The sequence below is a fragment of the Bombyx mori genome, chromosome 2, assembly GCF_030269925.1.
Source record: "Bombyx mori chromosome 2, ASM3026992v2".
NCBI lineage: Eukaryota > Metazoa > Arthropoda > Insecta > Lepidoptera > Bombycidae > Bombyx > Bombyx mori.
The window spans coordinates 7,039,537-7,065,250 of NC_085108.1; the positions used below are offsets into that span (position 1 = coordinate 7,039,537).

The following is a 25,714-nucleotide window of genomic DNA, read 5'->3' on the forward strand; positions in this document are numbered from 1 at the left end:
TTTCCTTACAGCGAGCGTATACCGGTGTTGTTGACAACACTTGGCTATTAACAATAAGGAATTTTTTAACATTATTTTTCATCATCGCCCAGACGGGTAGACGAGCTTGGCTGGAGTCGGTAAACGGTCACTGGAGGCCATTGACATCTAGAATGTAAATTCCACCACCCGTTTTGATACATGAGTTGCAAGGACGGGGCAGCCCTTGTGACTATACTGAGACCTTAGAACTTATATATCAAGATGGGTGGCGTATTTACGTTGTAAATGTCTATGGGCTCCAGTAAACACCAGGTGGGCCGTGAGCTCGTGCAGCCATCTAAGCAATAAAAACAAAAGACACTAAAGATTTTTTTTTGTTAAACTAATAAGTTTTCAATGATAAAGGCTTTTCTTTACAGGAATATAAGTATGTATGTCAGTCTGGTACCCATAACACAGGGGATCCTAAATTGGGACCGAACGACAGTGCGTGATTTGTTGCTAGTTATCATATTAAACTTGTTTATGGTAGTAATGATATTAAAATTCTTATTCGAGTTTGATCCGCGCACACAGCCCAGCAGACCGTAAGCGGCGCCCGCCAAAACCTCCAAAACGAAATAAAACTTCAAGATAATTATTTAAAACGTTTATTTCAATACATTTTAACGTGCGACTCGCAGTGACGGTTCGAAATATCACAAATATACATTTTTAAATCGCTCTAATTGGGCAACTTCTGTCCGTCTCATGAGTGGACATGGCAACGTTGTATTGCCACCTTGAGACGTGCGATCTGAGGCTTGCCCCACGAATACAAACAGCACGGCATCGTGGCGAAAGTCGACTGGACGCCGATACCGACCCGTGCGTGATTACTCCCAATGAGCCGCCCGATTCAAACACAAAAGATAAATTATTCCATAACTAATTCTTAGTGCGAGTTTTTTAACGTTTTCGATAGCGTAAAAGTTAGCTCATATTTGTATGGAATGGGATCGTTTGCTCACGTTTGCCGCTAGGGGCGCTGTTCCAACTACATACAAAATTGGGTTAACTTTTACGCTATCGAGAACGTTAAAAAACTCGCACCAAGCACACGGATATATTCTCCAATTGATTTAACTATACAATGTTTCTCTAACGCTTCAAAACGAATTGAACAAATTAAAGACTAATCCCTCCTATAACACGGTTGATTGGTTCAGCGTTATAGGAAGCGCGTTGTAGGAGTAATCTCGCGTAACGCGCTTGTATGACCGCATATAACGCGTTATATACAAATATAATAGAATATAACCAATAATTTTAGAATTCAGAAAACCGGAAACGCAAATTTAATAAATCTATATATTAATACGTGAAGCAAAAACTTTGTATCCCTTTTTACGAAAATTGCGCGGACGGAGGAGTATGAAATTTTCCACACTTATAGAGAATATAGAGAAGAAGTGCACAATGCTAATATTTTTTTTTAAATAATGCATAAAAGATACATTAAATCAATAAAGAAAACATTACACACACTACATACCATGTATTTGACGCACACACGCATGCATACTATTTATTGTCAAGCTTTTGTTCTTGACGTCTGTTGTCAAATTGAGATTAAATATTGTTTGTCTTTGTTAATATTTTTTAACGTGTAGCCTTGGCGAAATTTGTGATTATAGAAGTATAAAATACAATCATAATAGTGTACAAACTTACAATTCCAATTAATTATAGTCGAATTTCGACTACTGCGGGACCTCTAGTTACGTTAATTTTATAACAACAAAATTGAAACGAATGTGCAAAGGTACGCGAAATTAATTATGAAATCATTATAAATTTCACAGTACAGAATTAGAATAACGTGTGAAAGCACCGTGTTATACGAGGGATTGAAATCGCGTAATACGAAAATGCGTTATAAGAGTACCGTGTTATAAGGGCGATTACTCTATTCTAAGAAAACAGTGAAACTAGATTTATTTAAAATGTTAAAAGAAAATAATGATGTACTACGGTATGTTAATCAGTAATACTAGCCTTTCTTTGCATGATGGTGGAAATTTCCATCACATTTAATGCCGGTAAAAGGGTACACAAAACCAGTGTAGTTTAAATTTGTTGCTGCTGGCCACTTTTTACAACGCCGTAGTGTAAAACGAAACGCAGCTGTCAAAACAAAAGCTAACGTCACTGTTAATTAACAGGATTTGAACTTAACATTCCGCTGTGGACTTTTTGGCGGGAACGCGAGGAGTAAAGTTGTGTGATTTGTTTTATTTTGTTTATTTAGTGTTTCTTCAGGTTTAAATGTGTAATAACGGTGGTTTATTAACTGTTTAATATCTGTGACAGTGCACTAATGTGGGAAAATGAAACAAAGCCGCTGGACGTAACTTCTCGGGATCCTCCAAAAAGTCCACTGAAAAAATCTCAGTAAATGACCACCATTTTACTGAGATTATATTTCATCCTATATCATCTCAATTCATTTCATTTAATTTCATCCCAGTTGATTGATGTCTCAAATTAATCATCTTCACTTCATATTATCATTTTGCATAAAAGTATCCCATATTATATCATTTCATCTCATTTCAATTCATATCATGTCATGTTTCATATTATTAATCAACTTCATTTCATTTCATAGTATCATATTTCATAAAATAAAAAAATTTGTATAAAAGCTGTATGGTACGACACCTTTGACTTTCCATTTGGCTAAATCAAACTACTACTACTCATTCCGCTGTTTGTTGATTGTTGTGACCGGAAAAAACGGCCGAGTTTATAAATTATTTTAGGAAACCATAGAGAGGTTTATCTGCTATATAAAGTGATAATGAGTGGAAATAAGGTTTGTTTCCGTGTTTCTGTTATTTTATGTACAATTTATATTAAAATACTCTGAAGAAATTTCTCAAAACTGTGACAGAAATTTACATCACTGCAGTTGCCTCACTTATAATGTATGGCGAAAATGTTTGTACTATAAGTTTATTTTGTTTTGTTTTTCTAGAAATACTTGAAAGATGTGGACATCGAACTTTATCTGAATCGGTTAGACGATGGTTGGCTCTCGGAAGAACCTTGAAGTCCATGATTCCGAGGACGAACACCATACTGATAAGATTGTAAGAGTGTTGCAGGACGAAATTGATGATAATGATGCAGATGACGGTAGAATGAAAGTGCTAATATTGATCTTCCTCTTCTAGACCCAGAAGAAATGGAACTCTCTCACACATCATCATCCAATTTGCAATCTTCATCTTTATCAAAAATTGATTTTTCATTTGACAAAAGAAACTTGATATGGAAAAAACGCCATCTGGTGTATGACACAAATAAAATTACTTTCTTGGGGAGTTCTGCTACTCCAGAGGATTTATCAAACCTGGAAACCCTATATGAATGTTTCAACCATTTCATCACAAAAAATTTCATCAATAGTTTAGTGGAGCAGACAAATTTATATATTATACCAAGCAATCCCGGTTCATCTACAACATATACAGAATATGATTTATATAAGTTCTTAGGCATTTTGTTATACCTCTCAGTACACAAAAGATCATACTGGTCACCTAGGTTTGATTATGACCCAATTTCTTCAACATGCCACTGACCAAATTTGAGAAAATAAAGTTATTATTACATTTTAACAACAATGAACTACACAAACCTATTCAGAATATGACAGACTATTTAAAATCCGCCCCGTAATCCAGCACTTCAATGAAAGGTTTGCTACAGTGCCAATGAATCAAAGACTAAGCGTGGATGAACAGATGTGTTCTACAAAAATAGGGCACTTTCTGAAGCTATATTTACCCAATAAGCCCCATAAATGGGGTTTTAAATTGTATGTGCTTTGCGATTTGATGGGCTATGCCCACAAATTTGAGATATATTCTGGACAAGGCTTTACAGATAAACTCCCAGATGAATCAGATCTCGGTGCAACCGGAAATGTAGTGGTACGTTTGCTTTGGAGAGTGCAAAGAAAGATAAACCACATCATATACTTTGATAATTTTTACACCTCTTTTCCATTAGTATATTTCCTAGCTAAAGCAGGAATTCACATCGTGGGGACTGTACATATAAACAGGATACCAAAATAAAAGTTTGCTTTGGGGAGTGCAAATAAAGATAAACCACATCATATACTTTGATAATTTTTACACCTCTTTTCCATTAGTATATTTCCTAGCTAAAACAGGAATTCACACAGTGGGGACTGTACAACTAGACAGGATACTAAATAACAAATTACCTGAAAAAAAAATTCATGAAGAAATCAGTGCCCAGAGGTAGTTATAAAGAAAGTGTTTCTGTGCTTGATGGTATAGATATATCTGTGTAGCTTGGAAAGATAAAGTAACCTTGTTATCTACTTATGCTGGAGCATTGCCTGTGACTGAAGTCAACAGATATGACAAATCAAAAAAAGAAAATTTTTACATCACTTGCCCGTTTATTGTCCAATAATATAATAAGCAGAGGGGGGGAGTTGACCTCATGGATAGCTTTTTGGGCAGAAATTATATTACTATGAGGCCTAAAAAATGGTACCTGCGTATTTTTTTCATTTATTTGACCTTGCCTTAATAAGCTGATTGCTCCAAAGCTTACGGATATATTTAATGAAATACTTAACACGGAAAACATCCCCGATGATTGGACTAAATCAACAATTATATTGCTCCATAAAAAAGGCGACAAAGGAGACATAGGAAATTATAGGCCCATTAGCCTGATGTCGAATATTTACAAGGTTTTTTCAAAAATTATACTTTCTAGAATTACAAATACCCTTGAAGAAAATCAGCCCAAAGAACAAGCTGGATTCCGTAGACATTTTTCAACTATAGATCACATTCACGCTTTGAGACAGATACTACAAAAATTTAAAGAATATAACAAAACTTACTACCTGGGGTTCATTGACTTTAACAAAGCATTCGACACATTAGAACACAGTTTTATTTGGAACGCACTTGAAGCACAAGGCGTCGAAACAAAATACATTAAAATACTTAAAAATATCTACACATAAAGCACTGCTCGAGTGAAGCTAGAATCGACAGGAGACGAATTCCCTATTAAAAAAGGTGTACGCCAAGGAGACCCTATATCACCAAAATTATTTTCAGCCGTTCTTGAAATGATATTTAGGAACCTAAAATGGACAAAGGGACTAAATATAAATGGTGAAAATCTAAGTCATCTTCGCTTTGCAGACGACATTATTTTGTTTTCGGATTGCCCAAAAACTCTGGAAAGCATGTTGCAACAGCTATCGAATGAAAGTATTAAAGCAGGCCTGTCAATGAACTTAACAAAAACTAAAATAATGTCAAATTCTACAAATATAGAAATAAAAATAAATGACGAGGTAATAGAATATGTACAAGTATATATATATCTTGGACAACTTATATCTCAAGAAGACTGCATGCAAAAGGAAATAGAAAGAAGAATTGCGAATACCTGGAAACGGTTCTGGTCGCTAAGCGAAGTAATGAAAAATAAAGACATGCCTATAAAACAAAAGAGAAAAGTATTTAATATGTGTATTCTTCCATGCTTACTGTACGGGTGTCAAACTTGGGCGTTGACAGAAGAACTATCAAACAAATTAAAAATTTGTCAAAACGGAATAGAGGGAAGTACAATAGGCGTAAAAAGAAAAGACCGAATAAAACTAAAAGACATAAAGAGCAAGACAAACTTTAAGAACGCATACACAACTTACAAACAGCTAAAATGGCGATGGTCTGGACATATGATCAGAGAGAAAAAGGAGAAATGGACCAGTTTAATAACTGAATGGTATCCACGAGATGGTAAAAGGAATAGAGGTAGACAGACTAAAAGATGGGAGGACGACATTATAAAAATAGCTGGTACTACATGGACGCGTGCAGCAAAGGACAGGACACAGTGGAAATCTTTAGAGGAGGCCTTTGTCGAAGGACAAGCTGCGATACCACAACCACCGTTTGCCGATATTTAATTTAATTCCATAAGGAACTTAGTATTTAAGTTTTGGCATGTTTAAGTAATTTGATATAGTTTGTAAAAATAAGAACAGCAATAAAGGCTTTTTTATTTATTTTATTTTTTATTTTTATTTATTTTATTTTATTTTAATAAGCTTTTGGATTGTCTATAAAAAAATGCTCAGGAAAGGGTTGAATCTCAAAAGTCTTCTTACAATGCGTCAATTTAGAAATGAATTGGCTTTTGTCATATGCAACAAGGGAACCACTAAAGATGTTAAAAGGGCGCGTCCCAGTAGCAGCATCCTTGAAGAATTGCTGACAAAAAAAAGAAAAGATTCTCCTGCCCCTCCGCCACTGAAAGATCTAAGGAAAGATAGTCTTGAGCATTGGCTAACAGTCAGTGGGTCACTTAGGTGCAAATACCCCAAATGTAAAGGATGTACCACAATATAATGCGAGAAATGCAAAGTTGACTTGTGTCTTAATAAAAATAATAATTACTTTTTAAATTATGTATCATCAAGAATAAAGAATGTACAAATATATTCTTTTTTTTTATTTAGTACTGAGCTAAACATGTGGCATTGCATAATGATGTAAATTTCCATCATATTATTATTTACTATTTTCACATTATATATTTACTCTAGAATTTTTTAGATCATTTTTCCCTTAATATAGAGCAATTACAACAGCCTGATTTATTTTACAAAAAAAAAACATGCAAAGAAGGGCTAGGTCGGATCTAATGAAGTTATAATATCCATCAACCCTTAACGCGTGTGCAAAATGTCAAGTTAATCTGACAACAGGTAGTATAAATATTAGTTCCATTTTTCCAACTGGAAAAGCGAAGGTATCACACTATGCAGCCTAATATTTTGTATAATCTGTTTAAAATGATATGGAGTGAAATGAAAAAAGTTGGATTTATTTGAGAATATAATCCATTGGGATGAAATTAAATGGAACGAGATTTGATGGGATGAAATATTGTCTCGGTAAAAAGCCGGTTATTTATAGACTTGTAGGCAGCAGCTTGGCTTTGTACCCTGGCATTGCTTACGTCCATTGGCGACGGTTACCACTAACCATCAGGTGGGCCGGATGCTCGTCTGCCTACAAGAGCAATAAAAAAGACTAGTGGACTTTATGGAAGAGTCCGAAAGGCACATCCGGCGACTTTGTTTCATTTTCCTACATTTGTAGGACTAAACAGAGACTAAACAGTTATTATGCCACTGTTGTTACATAATGTTAAACTTTAAAAATCGACAAAGTAAAACAATTCACACGCGATTTCGCTCCTAGAGTTCCCGCCGAAAAATCAAAATCGGACATCTTGAATGTCAAAATGACATTGAGCGATTACATAGAGTATGTAGTAGTTATATTTTTTAAATGGAAAGGCAAAGGTATTATACCATGCAGCCTAATGTTTTATTCATTTTTTTATGAAAAAATGAAATGACGTTGATTAATTTCATACAATAATCAATTGGCATTAAATTAAATGAGATGATGTGGGATGAAATGTAATCTCAGTAAAATGGTGGTTATTTACAGAGCCTTTCAGTGGACTTTTTAGGGGATCCCGAGGAGCTACGTCCAGTGGCTTTGTTTCATTTTGAACGATTATATAGGTATACATGAACATATACTTTTTTTTCTAAGATATTATGGCCTGTTAACGAGTCTTTTAAGCCTATAGATATATATACATTTCGCCGGAGTCCGACCGACGTGTAAGCACTGTGCTAGGGACCACAAGCCTGGAGTTGATCAATTGTCGAATAAACTATTGTTTTTAGGATACACTGTTTCTTTCTCGATACGTAAGCTGGGCACATATCGACGCTTGAAAGGTAAACGTGACTAAGCGACAATAACAGCTTTGTACATAAATGATAGGCAATAACCGTATTCGATGGGCAAAAAAAAATATATTTCTAGGTCTATTAAAATCATTTCAATCCTACAGCTAGATTCTTTAAAATAGAATTTTTTTCAGGTATTTTTTTTTTATTTTTTTTTATTGCCCTTGTGCCTCCGTCCGCGCAATTTTCGTAAACAGGGATACAAAGTTTTTGCTTCACGTATTAATATATAGATGACTAACGTTCACTAAGCAATCAGATTCCGTTATCGACGGATACCGGGAAATGACAATTAAAAATAAAAGCAATTACAAAATAAATTTGTAAATATATTCATAAAATGCAAACGAATAACTTTGTGTACATCATACAACAGTTTCCTTTCCCTAACTCCAGATTCAAAAACGCGTTCAAATGTAAATGCTTTAGGGGCACAGCTCGCTGGCGTTGCGGACCGTGGACCACACCACACTAATTTTAATGTTAAGATCAGTACGATGTTTCCCGTTTGACCATTTTTATTTCCGAAGGTGGTAGGACCTCTTGCGAGTCCGCGCGGGTAGGTACCACCGCCCTGCCCATTTTTGCCGTGAAGCAGTAATGCGTTTCGGTTGGAAGGGTGGGGCAGCCGTTGAACTATACTGAGACCTTAGAACTTATATCTCAAGGCGGGTGGCGCGTTTACGTTGTAGATGTCTATGGGCTCCGGTAACCACTTAACACCAGATGGGCTGTGAGCTCGTCCACCCATATAATGGATAATAGGGTCATCGGAGGCAGGGTTACATGTTGTCGGTAGACCTCGCGGCGTCGTGCAGCGGTCCGCGGGCTCCTGGCGCGCGTCTCTATCAGCACGTGTTGACTCCGTGCTCGTCCTCGATGTGCCGCCTGAAGTCGTGTCTCGAGCTGGACTCGAACCCGCACGCGCCGCACACCAGCACGTCGGCCGCCTCCACCTCTTCAGTGTTCAAGCGTATCGTCTCTGTGTACGTACAACGGTCTCTTACAATGCGCGCAATGGAAGACAAACTGAGGACGGGGCTAGTCACGGGGTCAATGACCTCACGGTGCTATACATTGCGGGGCAACTGTCATCACTTTAGATTTTTTATTTTTATGGCTGATGTTAAGTGGTTACTGGAGCCCATAGACATCTACAACGCAAATACTACACAACCCACTTCGAGACACGAGTTTTGAACTCTCAGTTTTAACAGTAAATATAATGCGTGCATCGGGGTCAATGACCTCACGGTGCTGTACATTGCGGGGAGCGGTCATCACTTTAGATTTGTTTTTTTTTTTAAATATTTTTTTTTGTGGCGTAGACGAGTGGACGATCTCGCGGCCCAACTGGTGTTAAGTTGTTAACCGGAGTTCACAGACATCTACAACGTAAATGCCGCCACCCACTTCGAGATATGAGTTCTATGGTCTCAGTATAGTTACAACGGCTGCCCCGCCTTTCGAACCGAAACGCATTACTGCTTCACGGCAGAAATAGGCAGAATTGTACCTATCTGTGCGGCCTTAGATCCTACCGTCAGTAGATCGAGACTTCAGTTCGGAATAAAAAAATTTAAGGGATTGTATGACCTGGTAACTAAGATCTTTAAGTCATGTCTGATTTTAATTTATATTCATATTTTTATGAAAAATGATATTATGGAGTGAAATAAAATGAAGATGATTAATTTGAGACATTAATCAACTGGGATGAAATTAAATGAGATGATACGGGATGAAATATAATCTCAGTAAAATGGTGGTCATTTACTAAGATTTTTTCAGTAGACTTTTTGTAGGATCCCGAGAAGTTACGTCCAGCGGCTTTGTTTAATTTTCCCACATTTGTGCACTTTCACAGATATTAAACATTTAATAAAACACCGTTATTACACATTTAAACCTGAAGAAACACTAAATAGACAAAATAAAACAAATCACACAACTTCACTCCTCGCGTTCCCGCCAAAAAGTCCAGTTCAGAATAACAATGGAAAAAATAAAACTACCCTACGAACGTAACACACAACTGATTTATATTTACCCGGGGCGGTCGTGCAGTGCGCTTCCTGCACGTGCTTCGCGAGCTGAAACAAAGACACGTAGGTCTTTGAAGGGTTCGTAACTCCATTTTTGTTTAATAGCCTATGAGGTTAATCCAGCTACGCGCGGACGGGTGGGTGAGCTCACGGGCTCAATCTGAGAGAGCTCGCAAACACTAGCCCTATCAAGAGCAGTGCTTTGCAGAATCTACTATCGAATCAAAAACGCGATCCGCTGAGAAGATCCGGCGAGAAACTTATTTATTTATTTATGTACACACAAAAAGAAGACATAGTACAGACAAAGTAATAGGAAAATTATGTACAAAGGCACTGCTTATTTCTTTAAGAAATCTCTTCCAGCAGACCTGCGAGAGGATTATGAGAATGATAATTAAAAGTGATGAGTGTGTGTAGAACAGCTAAAATAACAAATACAATATGAGAATCATGGTAATGCACATACACATAGAAAATATTGTTAAACTTGAAACTTAGTGGGCTGTGCTTTTTGTGTACCCATTTTTTTGAAATAGATAACGGGCGAGCAATGTACTGCGCGCACTTGTGTCCCGGTCACCGTCCTCGCCGAATCCGGGTACGGCGGGTAAATTAACCCATAGACACAGCCCACTGAGTTTCTCGCCGGATCTTCTCAGTGGGTCGCGTTTCCGATCCCATGGTAGATTCTGTGAAGCACTGTTCTTGCTAGGGCCAGTATTAGCAACACCTCTGGTTTGAGCCCCGAGAGCTCACCTACACGCTAGGGCAACGCTGATATAGCCTCTTAAGGCTATCAGCACAGGTAGGGGAAAAGAAAAAAAATGGTGCGCATGCAACTTGGTGCACGTGAATGAAGTGAAACTTCTTTTTCGATTTGTAGTACTGTGGTTTTCTTCCCTTTTCATCCTTAAATCAGATTTCTCTTGTAATAGGGAATGGTGTGTATAAGGGATGCGACATCTTCAACATTTATATTGTATATATTTTAAATTATAGATTGTAAAATAAATAAATTAATATATTTTTTTAAATACTTCATTAATTTATTGGATGCTACTCGTTGCCAACGCTCGCTCTGTCTCTTTTTATCCTCCCCAGGAGCATTAAAAGTTTAACGCAACCTTGTCGGAAGTCACATTAGAAGTTTCACTTCGAATAAATATTAGTTTAAAAAAAACTAAAAAAATATGCTTTTGAAGAAAATCCCACTAAAAAATAGAAACGCTTTTTTTTTACAATAAAATAATTTATTCTTACACTATTTTCAATTCAAATTTATTAAAATTTATTTTCTATTTTTTTAGTTACATTTTCTATAAAAGCGTATTTTTTGTTAGTTTTTTTAAACTATTATTTATTTTTAATTTTTTAGCTGAATTTCAATTTTTTTATTAAAATATGTATTCAATTGTCATTGATCCTTAATAAGTATGCTAAATTTCGAGTTAATCCGACGTTTTGAAGGGGGTCAAAATCATGTTCAAAGATTCCGTTACATACATACGTCTGAAGCTAATAAAAGCGTATTAATAATACGACTTTTGCGCGGTGACAAATACGCTTGACTCGCCGCTCTCTGCCCTCAGCCGCTGCTCTCTGTCCCCTAGCTCACAAGTGCTAATGCTAACAAAAGCGTATCAAAAAATGAGGGTACCTGCGTGTGCGTGTCGGCCAGCAGCGGACAGCGCGCGCACTGCAGCGTGACGGCGGCGCCGCGCCCCCCGCCCCGCGCCCGCGCCGCGCCGTGGATCGCCGCCTGCACGCAAGCAGACACTACATTACTCAACCAATTTTGCTGGGGTCAGTGTTAGCAACACTCCGGTTTGAGCCCCGTGAACTCACCTACACACGTTAGGGCGAAGCTGAAATAGCCTCTCAAGGCTATCGTGTCATAAAAATGAAACCCGCAAAATTATAATTTGCGTAATTACTGGTGGTAGGACCTCTTGTGAGTCCGCGCGGGTGGATACCACTACGCTGCCTATTTCGGCCGTGAAGCAGTAATGCGTTTCGGTTTGAAGGGTGGCGCAGCCGTTGTAACTATACTTGAGACCTTAGAACTTGTATCTCAAGGTGGGTGGCGCATTTACGTTGTGGATGTCTATGGGCTCCGGTAACCACTTAACACCAGGTGGGCCGTGAGCTCGCCAATAGAAGAAAACCTGACTCTAGCAAGAGCAGCGCTTCGCAAAATCTACCACCGGAGCGGAATCGCGACACACTGACAAGATCCGGCGAGAAACTCAGTGGGCTGTGTCTGTGGGTTAATTTACTCGTCGAGCCCTTCGTCGCAAGCGACGGATACCTAAAGTACGGTTAGTGGATCGGGAGGATCCGTAATGACGTGTTTAGGGCGACGTCGACTGCTTACCATTCGGTCCACAGGATCGGGTATTAATTAACAATGGTGGTAAGACGTAAAATCAAAACATTAAAGACCAAAAATAAACAATTAGCGATCTTATCGTTAAGAGTGTCGTGGTGAAGTCGTAGTGGCCTAAAGGTTAAGACGTCCGGTGCATTCGTATCTAGCGATGCACCGGTGTTCGAATCCTGCAGGCGGGTACCGATTATTCTAATGAAATACGTACTTAACAAATGTTCACGATTGACTTCCACGGTGAAGGAATAACATCGTGTAATAAAAACCACATTACTGGTGGTGGGACCTCTTGTGAGTCCGCACGGGTAGGTACCACGAGCCTGCCTATTTCTGCCGTGAAGCAGTAACGCGTTTGAAAGGTGGAGCAACCGTTGTAACTATACTTGAGACCTTAGAACTTATATCTCAAGGTGGGTGACGCATTTACTTTGTAGATGTCTATGGGCTCCGGTAACCACCCATATAAGCAATCTATACTAATATTATAAAGAGGAAAGATTTGTTTGTATTGAATAGGCTCCAAAACTACTGAGCCGATTTGAAAATTTCTTTCACTGTTTGGAAGCTACACTATTCCCGAGTGACATAGGCTATAAACTTTTTTGAAAAAATAATAATAGAGATCCTTACTAAAACTCAAATAATATAACCCAAGGCGTAAAAAAATTACCTAAAATATTCTTTACATCGCGTGCCCTGCGAAAACTATTGATAATAGAATAAAATAATGTACTACGACTTTGTAGAACACATTATTATTTACAAAAAGTGTCGCGACAGCATATTATTATGTTTAACTATTATAGCTATATTAAAAATAAAACAACGTCAAATATCGTTGAAATTTTTGTTAAAGACCCGAGCGGAGCCGGAGCGGGCCGCTAGTATAAAATAAAAACATGATTTATACCATCGTCCGATGATTTATGCTTGATGAGTCCGCACGGGTAGGTGCCGCACTGCCGTGAAGTATAATGCATTTCGGTACAAAAGGCGGGGCAACCGTTGTACTGTTTTAAAACTGAGAGCTCAGAACACGTGTCTCGAAGTGGGTTGTAATATTTGCGTTGTAGATGTCTATGGGCTCCGGTAACCATTTACCACCAGTTGGGCCGCGAGATCGTCCACTCATCTAAGCCATAAAAAAAAACCTAAAGTGATGACAGTACCCCGCAATGTATAGCACCGTGAGGTCGTTGACCCCGTTGCGCGCATTATATTAATCACAAATTTGAATCAGTACTGGTGTTCGCAAAGCAATATCAGCCCTACCTTATGCTCTGACATTTCCTTGATGGAGTTACACTTGAAGGGACACATCTTGCACGCGTACAGGAACAGCTTGAAGTTGGGCGAGGCCAGCAGCTCGTGGGGCGGGGGGAGGTCGCTCTTCCGCTTCCGGCCCCTCCGCCGGGGAGCCGCCTGGGCTATGGTGGCCCTGCAACAAGCAGACCCGGACTCCATACTTCGCATACGATTCCAAACTTATCAAGATCCAGCATACTAGTCAACCAAGCCAACTACGCACCTACAGTTCATTACGTCACGCGAGTTTCTGATAGGGTTAGTGAAAATTAAAAAAAAAAAATAGCTTAGATGGGTGGACGAGCTCACAGTCAACCTGGTGTTAAGTGGTTACTGGAGCCCATAGACATCTACAACGTAAATGCGCCACCTATCTTGGGATATGAGTTCGAATGTCTCAGTATAGTCACAACGGCTGCCCCACCCTTCAAACCGAAACGCATTACTGCTTCACAGCAGAAGCAGGCAGGGTGGTGGTACCTACCCGTGCGGGCTCACAAGAGGTCCTACCACAAGTAATTACGCAAATTATAATTTAGCGGGTTTGATTTTTATTACACGATGTTATTCCTTCACAGTGGAAGTCAATCGTGAACATTTGTTGAGTACGTATTTCAATAGAAAAATTGGTACCTGCCCGCGAGATTCGAACACCGGTGCATCGCTCGATACGAATGCACCAGACGTGTTATCCTTTGGGCCACGACGACTTCAAAATGGCCAATGACGTGGCCAATCAATTACAGACGCAGTACTCACTTGACTTTCTGTAATGCTTTAGCCTTTTCCAATATCTCGGTGGCAGACGGCACCTTCTTCTGAAAGGGAAACAGCATATTATAGTGATTCTTGTAAAACAATTCACTACATAGACTATCATAGAGACGGGTGCACGAGCTCACGTGCTATGTGGCATTAAGTGGTCATATCTCATGGATGATATCCGGCGTAAATCATGTGTTTGTTATGTAAACAAAATTGTGCGTAGTCATAACATAGATAATACACATAAATTAATTATAGATAAGCAACTCGAGCACTCAACAAAAATGTTTACGGGCGTCGGCCACTAGATGGCTTCGCTTCGATTAGTTTCTCATTGCTCCTGTAGATGGCGGTAACACATTACCTATCCTATATTTATCGAAGGATTTTGTAAATTTTCAGAAGCCACAAATTGATAAAATTTAATCAATTTGTCTATAACAAATAAAGACTTATATGATTTACTATTTTATTTTTATTTTCTGTGTTTAATCATCACTACATAGTATAATACAAAGACGCTTTCTCTGTCCCTATATCCCTATGTATGCTTAAATCTTAAAAACTACGCAACGGATTTTGATGCGGTTTTTTTTAATAGATAGAGTGATTGAGGAGGAAGGTTTATATATATAATGACAGCCATTAAATAGTGGAGAAATCAATAATAAATTACAGTTTCCGAAGCGAAGCGAGGGCGGGTCACTAGTTATACAATAATTAAAAACCTCAACTTTAACAACACATAAGTTTAGGGGCATCCGCTACAAGATGTCGCTAGTTTCCATACACGAAAAATATTTGTCTTAAAGGATCGCAGTTTCAGGGGCCTGGGAGTTGTGTTATTAAATTATTATAATTATCTCCCTTCCGATAACGACCTGCACCATTAGTCAACACTACCATCATAGCCGCCAAACATGCATCCACCTTGAGACATACCTACTGATGGTAGGACCTCTTGTGAGTCTGCGCGGGTAGGTACCACCACCCTGCCTATTTCTGCCGTGAAGCAGTAATGCGTTTCGGTTTGAAGGGTGGGGCAGCCGTTGTAACTATACTGAGACCTTAGAACTTATCTCAAGGTGGGTCGCGCATTTACGTTGTAGATGCCTATGAGCTCCAGTAACCACTTAACACCAGGTGGGCTGTGAGCTCGCGCACCCATTTAAGCAATAAAAAAAAATAAAAAAAAGGCATGAGGCTGCAGAAGTCAGCAGGACCAGTCCAGTAATTAGTTGTGTTCATGATAAAATATAACTTACTTGTGTAACATGCACCACTTGTGTCTCGTCTTTTTTCTGCTGTGAGTTGACCTGGGGCAGTGCGGACTGCAGGAAGAACAACGGACCCTGACCGTTGTCACTGTCCACCATAACGTACTCTTGGTTATCACGATCTGAACAATAGAAATCAAGTATAGATTTTGGTCCGGTCTCAACCCAAAGGTTTTGGGGGGTCGGCAATTTTTTTTTATATTTAGGGCAAAGTCGTATGAAGTCGTCGTGGCCTAAAGGATAAGACGTCCGGTGCCTTCGTGTTGAGCGATGCACCGGTGTTCGAATCCCGCAGGCGGGTACCAATTTTTCTAATGAAATACGTACTTAGCAAATGTTCACGATTGACTTCCACGGTGAAGGAATAACATTGTGTAATAAAAATCAAACCCGCAAAATTATAATTTGCATAATTACTGGTGGTAGGACCTCATGAGAGTCCGCGCGGATATGTACCACCACCCCGCCTATTTCTGCCGTGAAGCAATAATGCGTTTCGGTTCGAAGGGTGGGCCAGTCGTTGTAACTAGATACTTGAGACCTTAGAACTTATAACTCAAGGTGGGTGGCGCATTTACGTTGTAGATGTGAGAAGTATGTGACTAGGAAAACAAACAACCGTTCTGAGCGCGTACTGGTTTATTACTGTCACGATCAGCATGGACAAACAGTGCCATACATATCATTCCTCCACACTAATTTTGGAACCTGACAACAATAGAAATTAAATATAATCAATAATAGAATTGCTTGTAATCAACTCTCTTCTTGCGACGTGTGAGCGGTGGGGAATAAGTTAAGGACGAGGGTCCGGGCCGATGTGGATCAGAAACAGGTGAGGTACGTTTAGACGCGACTGGTGACGACAACGCCAGCGGCGGCGCCGGAGGCTCGGCTGAACTGCCAGGAACTAGGTTCTCCCGTTCAAGGTCAACTTCTTCGCAATCACCCCAGATCTCGTCAGTTGGCTGGACAATGTCACCAATATCGGTTACTACATTTTCTTGCTCGTTACGTCCGTCTCCACTTTCCATTCCCACAGCCTGTTGAGCTACAGAAGTCATAATCGAACCATCGCTATAATTGGTTATGTTAGGTTTTGCTAAAATTGTTGTGTTGGAAAATGGAGGCGACGTACTAGTAATACAACTCTTTTTTTCAAAATCTTCCTTACTTCTAAGAATCTGATCGATATGCCTAAAACATGTTGTTTCATTTTTAAAAATATAAATTTCATACATCCTTAATCCTATTTTTCTTTTTATTTCCCCCTTTTCCCAGCTTACTTTCCGAAAACTGTACCACCGGACCCATACAATTTCACCGGGTTGAAATTCCCTTTTTCCAGAACCGTAAATGTTATCTATGTCCTTTTTTTCTGGCACAATAAGATCAAGTCTAGTTCGTAAATTTCGGCCGAACATTAATTTTGCAGGTGTTTGCCCCGTGGTGCAGTGCTCGGTATTTCTGTAGTCAAATAAACACCCCAAAAGCTTTTCATGAATAGCATGTTGTGATAAATTTTCATTAATAATTACTGATTTGATCATTTTTTTACATGTTCGTACTGAGTTTTCGGCTTGGCCATTACTACATGGGTGATAAATAGGACTCGTTAAGTACTTAATTCCGTTGCTAGAACAAAATTCATTAAATTCATAAGAATTTATTTTGACATCGTTATCGGAAACAATAACGTTAGGTATACCGAAAATAGAAAAAATATACTTTAATTTATTTATCAAGGCTAAGGTAGTAGTTCCGTTTTGCATATATAAACATTCAAGCCACTTGGTGAATGCGTCCACGATTATTAAGTAAATTCGTTGCCCTATTGACATGTAATCCAAGTGTATGCGATTCCACGGGGCGGGGGCACGGGGCCACGGCGCAGGCGGCGCGCGAGGTGGCGCAACGCGCAACTTCACGCAGGAGTCGCACGCGCCTATCCAGTGTTCTATATCGGCGTCGATGCCTGGCCACCACATCCTACCTCTGGCACTACTCTTAGTCTTCACTATACCTAGGTGTGTACTATGAAGCTCACGCAACATACGATCCTGCAACGTTGTTGGAATAACAACCCTATGTCCGCGCAGTATGAGTCCGTTTTCATATTGAAGATCAGATTTGCAATGGAAAAATGGTAGTATTAGGTTACATTTTATTTTTCGTGGCCAACCACGGTTCATGTATTTAATCACCATTTGTAAGTTTTTGTCGGTTTCAGTGGCTTTTTTAATGTCACTGACTACAACTGCCGGCAGTGTAGTATCTAAAAATTTCAAGGTATATACAGCATCGTTTTCGGGATCAGTTTCGCTCTGCGATAGTTTCAAGGGGGCACGCGAAAAAAAATCAGCGACTACATTATTACCGCCAGTAGTATATTGAACCACATAGTTGTAAGCGGACAGAATGATTGCATATCTTTGCAATCGTAAAGCCGTCGTTACAGAGATGCCGTTTTTTTGATTAAAAATAGAAACTAATGGCCGGTGATCAGTTTTCAAAATAAACGGCTCATCGCGACCATAGAGATACTGGTGGAACTTTTTAACTCCGAAAACGATCGCTGTAGCCTCCTTTTGAATTTGGCTATAGTTGCGTTCGCTAGCCGTTAACGATCTCGACGCGTATGCTAGAGGGCGCTCGGTTGCGTCGGCGCCGCACCTCTGGGCCAGCACCGCGCCGAGGCCGCCAGGGCCCGCATCTACGGTCAGAATCAGCTGAGCGTCGTGCTCGAAGTGGGCAAGGACGCGCTCCGATGCCAACTCGGTCTTTACCTGATGCACCGCGCGACGTTGCCGCTCCGTCCATTCCCACTGCGCGCCGTTGCGGAGTAACTCGTGAAGTGGACTCATAATACATGATGCGTTGGGAATAAAATTTCTGTAATAATTTACAACGCCAAGGAACCTTTTTAATTCTGTAACACTGGTGGGTTCCGCAGCATGTAAAATTGCTTGAACCTTATCGTGGGATGTACGTAAACCATGTTTATTGATAACATAGCCTAGGTAGGTTACACTATCCTTAAAAAACTCACACTTTTCTTTTTGTAAGCGTAAACCAGAATCATTAAGCCTAGTTAATACTTCACGTAACCTACATAAATTAGTATATCTATCGGGGGCTGTTACACATATATCATCATACCAACAACTCACGCCCTCTATGCCCGCTAGAAGTGTTTCCATTGTTTTTTGGAAAATTGCTGGAGCGTTCGCTAAGCCATAGACTAATCGAGTGTATTTGAACAGACCTTTTGGCGTATTTATTGTAGTTAGCTCTTGTGATGACTCACTTAGAATAAATTGATTATATGCATTTTTTAGGTCAATTTTAGAATACTGAACCCCCCCACCTAGCTTCGCAAAAACCTCTTCTATTCTAGGCAATGGGTACTTATCAATAAGAAGGTCTTTATTTAAAGTAATTGAGTAATCGCCGGCTATTTTAACTGTACCATTATTTTTGAGAATTGGCACTATGGGGGTGGCGTATTTCGAATGATTAATAGGAACTAATATCCCCAAGCGCACTAACCTATCCAACTCGGCTTCTACCTTAGCTTTGAGCGCGAATGGTACCGTTCGAGGTTTGAAAAACTTTGGTACAGCATCCTCTTTTAATTTTAAATCGACCTGAAATTTTGTGAATGACCCTAATTCGTCACGCCACAGATCTGGAAATTGTTCTAGCAAACTTTGAACATCTTTATCGGTATAACAAATGTTATGAAGACCAGTGGTAAACGTTACACCGAAGGCGGACATAAAATCTCGACCGAGAAGTGGAGGGCCACCGTTTTTAATAACAAATAATTTTAAGTTTTTTTGTTGTTGATTAAATTTTGCCTCGATATCAAAATACCCTTCCGGTGAAATTTTATGTCCGTTATAAAGGCACATTTTGATGTTACATTTATTTAACTTGTACTTCGAAAACAATGTATCGTATAATGATTTTGATATCACCGATGTCCCAGAACCAGAATCTAACTCCATTGTTATGCTCTTGCCACCTAGCAATAATTTTAAATTAATCGGCTTATCAGACACGTACTTTAAACTATAATTATGACATTCCTCACAATGGTCAGGATCCGGAATGTGGCCGACACCTTTATCGTGGTCATCACAAATATTATTGATCTGCACATTTTTGTCACACACTTTTTTTAAATGTCCCTTTTCACCGCACTTCTGACAGCGATAGCCCTTGTAACGGCACTTCTCTTCGTCGTGGTTTCTTAACCCGCAAACCGAGCACCTTGGGAAGTCACGACGTGGTTGCTGCCCGCGAACTGATTGACCATCACCAAGGTGGGACCGCTGCCGCTGCCCTGAATAACCACTGCTTGGCTCACTCGTCCGCGCTCGTCGATTAGCTTCACGTCTATCGTCGAGCGTGAAGGAGGCACGGTACACAGGTTCTTCCTTAACACTAACTTCCATGAACTTAGCCTCCCTCGCACTCTCTGCCTGCTGGGCTATTTCTAACGCTCGATCGATTTTCATTTTTGATGGGTCCTGCTCGTACAGCTTATCTCGTGCTGGACCTGAGCCCAGGCCTAGGACAAAACGATCCGTAAGGTTCGTTTCCAAAGCCGCGCCGAATTCGCAATAACTTGCCAACCCCCTAAGTCGCGCCGCCCAGTCTCCTAATGATTCGCCTGGGGTTCTCGTAGCCCCATAAAAACGAGCCTTGACGGTATATGAACACTTCTTTGGCTTAAAATGATTATCGAGTAATGAAACCAGCTCCACATACGAAAATGAATCAGCATCTTTGGGGTATGCTAAATTTCGCACTAGACGGTACGCCTCATCGGAGAGGTGCGTAATGAGGATAGCACTTTTCTTTTCTTCCGATACGTCATTTACTTTTAAAAACTGTGTTAAACGACTCTTGAAAATAGACCATTCACATGTTTTATGATCGTAAATTGGTAAATTTCCCAAATAAGACATTTTTTAATTTTTATTTTACGCGTGGGTAAATTAATACGACTCGTCGCCAGTGAGAAGTATGTGACTAGGAAAACAAACAACCGTTCTGAGCGCGTACTGGTTTATTACTGTCACGATCAGCATGGACAAACAGTGCCATACATATCAAGATGTCTATGGGCTCCAGTAACCACTTAACACCAGGTGGGCTGTGAACATGTCCACCCATCTAAACAATAAAGAAAAAAAGAAAATAAAAAAGCTTTAGCAGCTCTTAATACGCCACACCATCCCTATCTAGGGATCGCCAAAAACTATCTACCTACCGAAGGGTCGTGGTTGAAAAAAATTTGAGCACCACTGACCTAAAATGGAATACAAAACTATACCAGTGCACGAATCCTGTAGGTGCTGTATTAATGTAATCTGTTTTTTAATCTAACCACATAATCATCTGAGAACTGTGAAGGTAATGTAACTATACATCTACGATGGAACAAATGAAATCAAATCAAAAATATTTTATTCAACATAAATGAAGGTACATACTTGTTGAACGTCAAAAGAACTACCGCCAATTCACAAGAACCAGCCTCCGTCCTGAGAAGAATTGGCAAGAAACTCAGCGGGCATGTCTTTTTTTTTTAAATATGAAATTACAGTCAAAATCTGTTATAACGACATCGAAGGGACTGCTCATATTCAGTCGTAAAAACCGATAGTCGTAACAACCGGTGATGTTTAATGTGTATCGTGCAAGTACAAACAAATCGATAGGGAATTATTGGAAAAATATATTTACATAATACGCGATTTTTCTTCAATATTAATTTGTTTTCTTTTTCTTTGCGACATTTTGAAAATTTCACGAATAACTACAAAGTTTTGGTGCGTCTTGTGTATAGATAAGTAACAAACTAACTGAAGAGATATGAAGAAGCGGGCTTTGGCTACCGCATGCACGTGTTTTGTTTCTAAGAATTAGAAAAGACCCTACACTAAACTAAATCCTATTGTTTTCTTTCCTGATTTTAAAAGCCATTGAAGACAAATGTGGATACCTATTCAAATTGTTTACAAAACAGTTCAGCCGGTCGTTCTAACAGATCTAATTCTCCGAAATATTAGTTAAATGTGGTCGTTTTATGAGGTATGTCGTTATTACCAATGTCGTATAAAGCAATATTTTTAATAAGGCGGTCATATGGCATTCAGCCGGGACCTTTGTTCTTAGTTATTATAACCGGTATGTTGTATTAAACGATGTCGCAGTAAACGGTTTTGACTGTATTATTATTATTATTTTTAACATTAGATTTTTTTTAAATATGAATTTTTTACAATTAGTATTATAACGTAACAATCTTCATACCTTCAGTATCGCTTGTCTGTAGGACACAGGTGACAGCGTTCTCGCTACCCTCGCCTTCGCAGTCGTTGGCGAGCAGCTGATAAGATTCTTCACCATCTTGAGACCTGTCAAAAGTTGAAAATTTTCCATTTAATTCTAATGACTATGCCAATAACACTATATCGTTTTTTCGAGTTAAAAGTGTGCAATTTCCAAAAATATTCGAAATTGAGTTAATATGCGGAATCATTTGGTATCACTAGTATTTTTCTCATAAATACTGTCAAAAGAGCGTAGTTTAGTTTTAGTTTTTTGTAGTTTTCCTATGTATTGACTACTATTAACAAAATTAATACATAATTTTATCTTACTTTAAAAGAGTCGTCTATTATCAAAGGTGGCAATCTGTGCATTTCGACAAAAAAATGTTATTGATATGTCAATACAGATTGATTTGAATATAATCGTCTCCTTCAAAGAATACGGTTCAAAACCTGCATTAAATAAAGGTTAATACTTAACCTGTTATTTATCTAAGATGTCGTTCAGAAGAGTTTTGTGACTGCCAATGGAATACAAAGTCAATAATTCGTTTTTCTGATTTACCAATAATTGTCCAAAAGTCACATTGCCGGCTTTGATAATAGTCAACTCAAAAGACAGAAAAGGGTAAAAAAGAAATGTTGCAAAGATTATATTAATATTAAAAATATCACATGTTAAACCTTTAAAACGCTCTCCTGTAAAATTAGTTAAGTTTTGAGATTATACAGTTTTAATGCGAGAAAACAATATGCGGAAAATTTTCATCGCTTGTGTTGTCCGAAGCTTACATAAAAAATAGAGTATAAATTACCTGACAAGAGTTAAATTTAGCAGATCAAATTGTACAAGGCCTTTGTCACCATCTATGACCTGCATGTATTGCTTCGACGAGCCACTACAAGACAGCTCCGTGAGGCTCTCAGTCTGGAGAAAAAAATGTTTAACATGAGTCGACTATTATCAAAGCCGGCAATGTGACTTTTGGACAATTATTGATAAATCAGAAAAACGAATTATTGACTTTGTATTCCATTGGCAGTCACAAAACTCTTCTGAACGACATCTTAAATAAATAACAGGTTAAGTATTAACCTTTATTTAATGCAGGTTTTGAACCGTATTCTTTGAAGGAGAGGATTATATTCAAATCAATCTGTATTGACATATCAATAACATTTTTTTGTCCGAATGCACAGATTGCCACCTTTGATAATAGACGACTCACATAAACATTAAACTTTGATAAAGGTCTATGTACTGAATGTTTTGATAGTGGGCTAACCGTTGTCACGCAATAGCAATTTTTATGTGTCGTGTTGGCTTTGTTTCCAAAATCAAAAATAGTAATTAACTAAGTTAGCGGCTTTGTTGATTTGTATTAGTTTCTGATGTCTAAGGCAATTGTGCAGTGTAGGATAGTGATTGTCTAAATTCATATTATGGTAAATATGGTAGTGTCGACAATTGTTGTTTTTTATATTGTTGGTTATCAATATGTGTAATTTTCAGATGCCTGATGAAGGTCTAATAAAAGACCGAAACGTTGCAAAAATAATAATGTAATTTGTTATGATAGTCCTATCTTGTCCACATTCCTGAGATACACAAAAAAATATTTTGTAATGTCTAATGTTAGTAGTATTAATGCACAAAAGTATGCTGCCTAAATAGGCGTCTGATGAATTTCTATTCAGAAACTGTGTCATAAGTTATTTCTATTACTATCTGAACACCTGGTCAGTTGTGGATATAGCGCCTTTTCGCATTAAAAGTGTACAATTTCCAAAAATATTCGAAATTGAATTAATATGCGTAAACATTTGGTATCACCAGTATTTTTCTCATAAATACTGTTAAAAGAGCGTAGTTTAGTTTTAGTTTTTTGTAGTTTTCCTATGTATTGACTACTATTAACAAAATCAAGACATCATTTTATCTTAATCTGAAAGACAGATAATGTAACTGGTAAAAAATATAAACTGTTGCAAATATGATTAATATAAAAAATATTACATGTTAAACATTTAAAACGCTCTCCTGTAAAATTAGTAAGTTCTGAGACTATACAGTTTTAATGCGAGAACACGATATGTATATGCCCGTTTATAACGCCAAGTCTAAAAAAGACCGGTGATTACTCTAATTGATACCGACTTCACCAATCTATTGTTTTCCACAGACATGAATTTATCATCTGATGGCTATCTTTTTCCTCGTGTCTTGTCACTTTATAGTACTTTATAGACCGCAATAATTATTTGGATGAGTTAGACTGAATTACTAATTAATGCTGTTCCAATTTTCACTTTTACCAAAAATATATTTACCCTGTCACGGTCGAACGGGGTGACCTCAACAATCTGTAATTGTCCTGGAAAGATGAGGAATAAAATTACAATTTTGTTTTGAACATACTTTGAATAAATTAATGACAAAGCTGTCTCAAGCAATTCCTCAGGGTGTGCATCATTGTCATTTCTATTATTTCATACACCATATAGATATTTAGATATTTTTCTGAATAAATATTTGGATTTCTGTAAAGTTGACTAAAAGCTTACCATCTTTGTACTCAGCTGTCAAGATCTGGGGCTTTTGGTTGTCGTCACTTGAATCCGACATGATTCGTTCCACCTAAAAATTTGATATATCTTGATAAAGTTATAGGGAGCATTTCCAAGCTAGCGCCCTTGAAATGTAGCTATCTTGTCTTTTCAATGAAGAATTATCGAAGATGTTCTTAGGATAGTTAAAATATTATCGATATTTTGAATTTGTGGTCGTCGTTAATAAACTTACAACCAAGATAATTAATATTTTTGATGGTAAACAAAGTTAGGGTGTGCCAGTTTATAGCACATCCAATTTGACGTAACACTAAATAATATTGACATGGTCTTATAATGAAAATTTTGCAATTTACCAAAAACTTCTACCCACTCCGATGTTACGTTATCATCACAAATCAAATATTCGTTAGTTATTATTTTAATACGTTAAAATCTGACAAATACATTAGGTATGTACTTCATCAAATATGCAGGGACTTACGCCATATTCTTATTTACAATTTCTGTATGGGTATTCAGCTGTTTTAAGATGCATGCAGTTTCAAAATGAATTTGTAAAAATAAATTTGCATAGTGTGCATATAAAAATAAACAAACACACGTCATTTATGTATGGGATTGCAAACGTAAGTTTTTCTTGCAACACCCAAGCATTTATTATCGGTGTTTCTACTCTCCATAGGAATTTTAATATAGCAACAATCAATACTTACGGTTTAATGGCAACAATGGCGCATTTAAACACAATTCGATAATGTTATAAACTGACAACTAAAAAAACTAACAACAAAATATTAAGTATGTCTCGGAAATAATCTTATGTCTTATTGTGAAACGTTTACGAATTGTATGCGCACGTTGACTCAAACGCTATTAATAAAGAACATCAAGCCATTTTGGAACTGAGTTGCCATACTAAAAAAAATCGTAGACTTTCTAAAGAGGAAAAAATAAATCCCATAAATAAAACAAAATCCCATAAATGTTTTCGGTCTAAACATGTCATTTTTTTTGTAAGCTTCTCTTAATTAATTAATTGTTATTTATTAAATACAATAATATCATAATTTAGTATTCCATTTTTTTACTACTTTTGTAAACACTTTTGCTTATTTTAGAACAAAAAATTATTTAGTAATTTA

General features: G+C 38.1%; 1 protein-coding gene across 4 annotated transcripts; it reads right to left on the reverse strand.

The window, feature by feature from the left end:
* Positions 1-616: 616 nt before the first annotated feature.
* LOC101741550 (uncharacterized) lies at positions 617-25,495 on the reverse strand. Of its 4 annotated transcripts, none has more exons than XM_004933273.4 (11): positions 25,286-25,495; positions 24,564-24,636; positions 24,330-24,373; positions 22,814-22,926; positions 21,979-22,082; positions 15,640-15,773; positions 14,369-14,427; positions 13,577-13,742; positions 11,576-11,677; positions 9,921-9,963; positions 617-8,852 (listed from the first exon to the last, which is right to left on the reverse strand). In XM_004933273.4, exons 2-11 carry the CDS (start codon positions 24,622-24,624, stop codon positions 8,719-8,721), a joined length of 960 nt encoding a protein of 319 aa, XP_004933330.1. In that variant the 5' UTR covers positions 24,625-24,636; positions 25,286-25,495; the 3' UTR covers positions 617-8,718. The 4 variants fall into 4 exon arrangements, with proteins under 4 accessions (XP_004933330.1, XP_062529732.1, XP_012551905.1 ...); XM_062673748.1 differs by lacking the exon at positions 25,286-25,495 and adding an exon at positions 25,054-25,267 and having other exon boundaries at positions 14,369-14,424; XM_012696451.4 differs by lacking the exon at positions 25,286-25,495 and adding an exon at positions 25,054-25,267.
* Between the last annotated feature and the right edge of the window lie 219 nt (positions 25,496-25,714).

Coding starts and splice junctions, on each gene's coding strand:
- LOC101741550 (XM_004933273.4), bottom strand. CDS start 24,624: ATGTCGGATTCAAGTGACGACAACCAAAAGCCCCAGATCTTGACAGCT. Junction 14,428..15,639: donor AAGTGGTGCATGTTACACAA/GTAAGTTATATT, acceptor TTTCCCTTTCAG/AAGAAGGTGCCGTCTGCCAC. Junction 13,743..14,368: donor AAAGCATTACAGAAAGTCAA/GTGAGTACTGCG, acceptor TGCTTGTTGCAG/GGCCACCATAGCCCAGGCGG.